This window comes from Antrostomus carolinensis, unplaced genomic scaffold, assembly GCF_000700745.2.
Source record: "Antrostomus carolinensis isolate BGI_N321 unplaced genomic scaffold, ASM70074v2 scaffold22229, whole genome shotgun sequence".
NCBI lineage: Eukaryota > Metazoa > Chordata > Aves > Caprimulgiformes > Caprimulgidae > Antrostomus > Antrostomus carolinensis.
The window spans coordinates 6,138-12,713 of NW_010340932.1; the positions used below are offsets into that span (position 1 = coordinate 6,138).

General features: G+C 41.0%; 1 protein-coding gene across 1 annotated transcript in view; it reads right to left on the reverse strand.

The window, feature by feature from the left end:
* Positions 1 to 755: 755 nt before the first annotated feature.
* Positions 756 to 6,576, reverse strand: part of LOC104531451 (pleckstrin homology domain-containing family H member 1-like) — a gene marked incomplete at its 5' end in the record, with an annotated part of 7,251 nt that continues 1,430 nt past the window's right edge. Inside the window, 6 exons of the mRNA XM_010176335.2 lie at positions 756 to 1,093; positions 1,389 to 1,535; positions 2,082 to 2,168; positions 3,737 to 3,866; positions 4,903 to 5,045; positions 5,956 to 6,097. Of these exons, the coding sequence (XP_010174637.1) occupies positions 917 to 1,093; positions 1,389 to 1,535; positions 2,082 to 2,168; positions 3,737 to 3,866; positions 4,903 to 5,045; positions 5,956 to 6,097 (826 nt within the window). The remainder of the gene's footprint in view (positions 1,094 to 1,388; positions 1,536 to 2,081; positions 2,169 to 3,736; positions 3,867 to 4,902; positions 5,046 to 5,955; positions 6,098 to 6,576) is intronic.

A 6,576-nucleotide genomic window follows, 5' to 3' on the forward strand; every position in this document is an offset into this window, starting at 1 on the left:
TTTAAACACTGGTACAAACTTTGAAAGCTGTTCACAACCAGAGCACAGAGCTGAAGTTAAGGTCTAAACTATCTGATCAGACTGTGTCATGTTAATCTCTGCGCTCTGGCAACAGCCTTTCCAGTGTGTATCTAGTTTATGATGCAGTGGTACGCAGCTCCTCATACAGGTAGTCATTCAAGAGGACACATCCTTGTACAGGGTTCCCACCACATGCCACAGTATCCGTTACCATGTGTTTTTACTTTTAATAGGACTGTGCTCAGCCCACTGCAAGTCAGATTTAAGCCTATATACCACTCGAATCTGCCTTGCTGAGGCTGCAGTCTAATTCAGGTAAAAAGCAAGCAAGTTAGGGACTGATGCAAACTGAAGATTATTGGAAATAATTACAATAATTGAAAGGGGCTATGATGAGGAAAAGAGGTCACTGGGAGTTTTAAGAACTGGACTATTCCAGACACAGAGTGCACAGTGATCTAAAGGCAGGTGCAAAGCTGAAAATGAGAGGGATCAAGGAAAACCTACGTGTTTGTAAACAAAGCAGTAAGAACAAAAACCAGAAGAACGTGTGCAAGGAAAGAGCAGATGTAATGTGACTGCAGCTCTGTGCAGGCAAATGACCTGAGGGCATGGTATTTTGGATGGAGTGTGGCATGGAAAGGAAATTACTGCACAGTCCCCCAAATCAGGATTTTTTTAAGAGAAGAGACACTGCCTCTACCCACACTAAGGAACTTTGTCTAGTATTTGGAAAAATAAGCAGAGTCCTCATTAAAGTAAGGTGTGTAACCAGCAAAATCATCGCAGTCTGCAATTCAATACAGAGCAGTGCAAAAAAGAAAAAAAACCCACCAAAAAAACCCAAACCAAACCAAAAAACTCCCAAGTGCCCTAAGTAATTTGGAATGAGCCTTCAGAGCAGGGTGGGCCCCTTAGTGCTTCGGGACATGGAAGGAAAAAAGCACCGACTTTCAGTCTCCCAGAGCTTGTTAGCAGGTGTTTTGCTTCGGGAGGGCTGTGTAGAAGGTAGGAGTGAAGGCGTCAAACGGTAGTTAATATAGCTGGCAATGAGAAGTGTTGCTTCAACAATCTAGGGAGAAAAGAAAATTATTAACTGTAAGTCACAGAGTTAAGAGTGCCCTTTGATTTTTAGGACCTATTGACCACATAATTTTGCAAATGGCTTTCTCACATGGAGTTGTTTAGTTCTGAAATGAGGGTCTGTCTTTTAAGAGTTAGGAAGAATAAGTCTCTTGGTTAAAGGCTGCAGCTTACAAGGGATTTATTGAATGTATATAGCTAGTGCAGCAACCACAAGTACCAGTCCCCAGGGCTTGTACAAAATGCCCAGCTGGGAGGAAACTCACTGTTAATTTTGTAATTACCTTTGGAATTGCCATTGTGAAAAGGAGCTTTTCAGTGCTGTTTTTTCCAGAACTCCTTTCTTTCATTTGACTGACTACAATCATGAAGTCATCTCGACAGCCTCCAAAGGTCAGCACAGAGGAGTAAGAATAAGAGACCTTCGAGTGCTGCAGACAACAGAGAGTTTAAGAGTCATAGTTCTGTAAAAGAAAAAACAGCCACCTTAAACTAATATATTTGCTACTTACTGCAAGAACACCAGATCTGCAGCAGTAACAGGCAGTATAGGTAACTCCCTCTATAGGTAACAGCTGTCAGAGAGATCTCAAATGAGAATTGCATTTCTGGTTTTCTCCTAGCTTGTTCAATGCCTCACTGCTTCAGAGCAATAGCCCAAACTTTGTTATATCCCAGATTGTGGTAGTAAAGCACACACCACTGAGATTTTGTAAGATGTATGAGCATGTCTGCTGCCCATCAAAGAGGCAGTTAGCTGTTTCATGAAACCTTACCTTACACCGTAGCTGTAATTTTCCTTTGTTTATGTAGCATTCAAACATAGCACTGACTTCCCTCATCTCTGACTTCTACAAATTAACTTCTGGATCCATTTGAAGTTAAAGACAAACTTCTAGTGACTTTAAGTGGACTCAGGGGAATGTCTTTCTGTGGGAGGTTAAGTTATTTTTCTTAAACAGTGTTCCTCACCATACCATAGTGTTATAATCCAGTATGCTGATACCATCTTCATTCACAGCTATCCACACTGGACAGTCCTCCAATGAGGAAGGCAAAACAGGCTAGAGAAAAAGAAAATTATTAATGTAGATATTTCTTGACACAAAGAAATGTTTCTGACATAAATCTCGTGCTTTAAGGAAAAAGTGAAGATGATAGAGTCCTATAGGCTTACTGGTCTGACCTGATTAGAGTTTTAAGAGGACTTCTCAAAATCTGGAATAACACTTTCAGATTTACATAGGATTTGGGGACTAGTGGCATAAGAAATGCAATGATAACAAAGGCTTTGAGATTAATCAAATTCTATCAGTGCAGTTAAAACTGAAAGAAATACCAGGATAGAGCAACAAAATGGAAGTTCTGCTCTGGTTCTTGTACTACTCCCATCAGTCAGTCAGGCAGTGAAGCCTGTTGGTTTCTATAATACCAGTGCACCCAGTACCATCAGATCAATGCAATTTTCTGTCTTGTGGATTTTGAAAAATATGCATCAACTATCTGTTGAAGACGAGTTATGTGTTATTATGGCTAATGACATGAATCTTTCCTGGGAATCTGCTATAACGTGGCTAATGCCATAGGCTTTGCTGTTTAATTATTGAAAAGTTATAAAATATGTTAATCATCAGAAATATCAACATTATTTAAACTCTGGGTGGAACTATTCTATATTCTGATTCTTCAGCATCAGTAACCTCAAATATGAGTAACTGTTCCTGGTTTTACTGCTGACAGTGGAAATAATTGTCCTTTCGAAAACTTCCTGTATATTTAGTCAAGAGCTCCCTTCCTTCCTTAGACTTGATTCCATAGCTATAGCAGCTTTGACTTCAAAGCAAGAGACATGTACCTATGGACAAGACCTATCTCAAGCTCTCAGTAGAGGAGGTTTCTGCTGGGTTGGGGAAGATGGTTAATGCCAAAACAGGATTTCTCAGACAGCCACTATGTGCTAAGACATTATTAGCTCAGGCACGTGTAATCGGTACAGAGCTCTAGCCTGGGATGGGCCAAGGGATGGTACAAGCTACTGGGAGAATCACTCCCTCCAGCTCTTCTTTGCTCTCCTGCTGATGCCTGTGGGCTGGCAGCTTACCCAATATACGCTTTAGTTTTTCTGTTTCTGCAACAAGACATTATCACTGCCCACCTCTCTCGTGTGAGGCAAGGAAGAGAACAGGACTGAAATACCCATTCTCCTTTTAGCTAGCATCAGCTGCCAGGTGTGGTTTATGAGGGACTCTTCCCTTCCACCCCCCGCAGTGGTATGTAAATAGTGTTTTTTAAACTAACACTGCAGCCTTGATGACCAGGGAAATTCCTGAGAAAGCTCTGGCAAGGTTTGTAAGGAGAGTTAGTACCCTGTGCTATGGTCAACTGATGCAGCCAGGGACCTTCAGTATTTATTTACTGAACGCTAGCAACCCCTAGTGTTTAGAACACGTCTCTCGTCTTCTTTCTAAACCTACGTGGTACCAAACAGCTGCTCGTTCAGAATACAGTATTGTTCAGTTTCTCCCCTTCCTGAAATAGAAGCATTTCCAGCCTATGTTACCAGAGCTTATAGGTATATGCCTGCTCAGATAGTTCACTCTCAGGAACAGAAAGAAAAGTGTGCTCCAGTTACCTTAGCAGCAAATATTTTGCTTCCAAAGAGAGGCCATTTCCGGGCCACTGTCAAATAAATTCGTACACATTCTGGTGGAGAGCATCCCTGCAGCACCATCCACTTTGTTGCCAGCCTGTCAGCCAGTTGCCTTTCAGAATCCAAGACAAAGACAGCGTTATTTGCTAGCGTCTTCCAAGAGAGCTGTTCTACGCAGCACTACGGACAGAGCCGTTAGCACTGTCAGTTATGAGGGTTGTACAACCTGAGTTTATTTTAGCATTTTCTCTACTTCCACAGTTATTTTTACTACTAGTTATACTGTAATGCCCAGGAATCCCAGTCACATGAGGGTTGTTCACTGGTGTATATCTGAAATAACTGTAACTACAAACACTCAGGCAGCTGTTACAGTAAAATCCTGCCCAGCTTGTCTTCACATTCAATTATAGTCTCACCTTCAACCTAACTTGTGTGTAGTATGCTCTGTATGGAGTGGCAATATCTATTAACTCATTCTCTATTTGGCTCCCTAGGGATGGTTTGGCAGCTATCTTGCTACATGCAGGTGGAATTTGCTTCCAAAAGGAGGTAACTGTGTTAGTTCCACCACTACATCCCTAAGTAACTTTGAATCTGGAAGATTATAATTCTCTCCTGTTAAAACAGCTAGAGCTGAGATCCATGGCAGCAACTGAATTCTGTACTTGAGATCTCTGCATTGTGTGTGAGAATTTTCAAGGCAGAACATCAAAAAGCCTTGCCAAAATCTGTCCTACCAGAATTACTGCATGGCCTGAAGCAGCCCATATGTGCTGGCTTTATGGCTCACTGCAAATGTGAAGCATCTGGATTCAATTGACACTTAGGGGAAGGGTAAAACAAAAATTCAGAAACCAAATTAATCTTACGCTTATGTTAGAGTTTGTTGGAACTGAGATGCCTAATTTGGAAGTGAAAGGCTTAAACTTCTTGTCTAGGGGAAAATTTGTTAGTGACTTGGCTCTTTTTATATTAGATAACTGCTATTTTCTTTTAAAGGAACCTTTTCCTGCCACTTGTGTCTTGTTTAAGTTTCTGCATCAAATAATCTTGACAGGGCTCCTTGAAACTTCTTAAATATAAAGACAGAATTTTGCAAGTAAAATTTGTTTTCAGTGCAAAGTATAGAAGAGCAAACAACTTACCTGAGCTGTTCAGGAGTCATGTTTTGCTTGTAGCGTTTAGGGTAGAATTTATCTAAGACCTGGTGGAGAAGATGCTGCATTTTCGATTGTGATGTTCCCCCAGGACTTGAAGATCCTGGTCGATCCAAATCCCCATATTCCACCTAAAACAAAGTTATAGTTTATAGTGCAACAGAACTGTGGGGGTTTTAGTGCAGTGGAACATTCCATGAATTCCCATACTGATACCTACTGTGTTTATCAGTCACACAAAAAGACACCATGTTAGGCTGGGGAATTTTTTCTACAGCATTTACCACAGTAAATGTACACAACACAGCAACTACTGAGGACCTGACTGCCCAAGGAGTTCTTTACTGATATAAGCATGTGAAACAGGATCTTGACCAGCTACTTGTTGTTGGGAGACACTTCTACATAACCACCAAGCTTTTGGGGTTTATTTTCAATTGGCCAATTAAAACAACAGCCTATTTGTAAATAGTTTGGACTATGTTTCTGGCTTCTTCATCTCAGTTTACATTGCTTTAACAAATGCAACAATCAGTTTCAGCTCAGTAAGAAACTAATATCTTGCTTATCATGCCCACAACACATACTGTGTGTTTTATGTGGTAAAATGTTAAATGCAAGCCTGGAGGTCTAATGGAGGATCCTACAAGATGCTCTTCCTGAGTAAGAGGCTATTGACAGTGCAACAGGGAAAGTTTTTACTATTAAGTGGAATTCCAGTAGTAACACTATTTCCATATGTCTACTAAGGCACTACTTGGAGCAGTTCTGGAGATAGTCCAGCCTCACTGTTTTTTTCCAATATTTTTCTCCAGAAGGAAAGGAGCAGCACTCCTATAGCAAACTTCCCTACAGCAAAATGTGCTCTAACAACATATGTATGCTGGTGTAATGGGTTTGGCATGGTACATCTCGGACTGTATTTCTGGTAAGAAAAGCCATTTTTGATGTAAAAGATAGCTGCTTAGTCAAAGATACTTAGTGTAGAGCTGAAGTCCCTGGAGGACAAAATGGAGGATTTCTGCCCATAGCCACACTCACCTGAGCCATCAGAGCCACCATTTCCAGGGCTAATTCCTTATTAACAGGAAACCTTCCATTGGCTATTTCATTGCTGACTTGGAAGGCCAGTAGCAACCGCTCCCGGTCTGTCTCACCTTTGGCCTGGCTCCGAAAATATAGCCTAAAATGCAGAGAGGATAGCAAAGGTAAAAAGATATTGTGAACTGAAAGCAGAGGTGGGAACTTTAATTAAGGTGAGTAAAAATAAGAGTGTGGGGTTTTTTTTTCCCCCTTCCTTCTGCAAAGTGAACTTTGTGTATTGCAGGGGTTGTGGACAGAGATTTGGAAGTCAAGGTGAACCAGATTTAGGCAAGGAGGCTCAAAACATGCTTTCTAGCTTTGGAAACCATTTGAATTCTGAGCACCAACCACTTCAAGACAGTGAAGCCTTATTAAACACAGGTAATCAGAGTCTGTCTGTCCCCAACAAGCACAGACATGCAATATTAAGACACGGCCTTCTCTGCTTATCACAGAATGCAGAACTGCCTCTGCCCTACATGTATAAACTTCTACATGACAGCTTTATAGACTTTTTATTTTTACCAGCTTTGTTTTGACCACTTACACTGATACTGTCATTAAAAAAGTCTTCAGTTT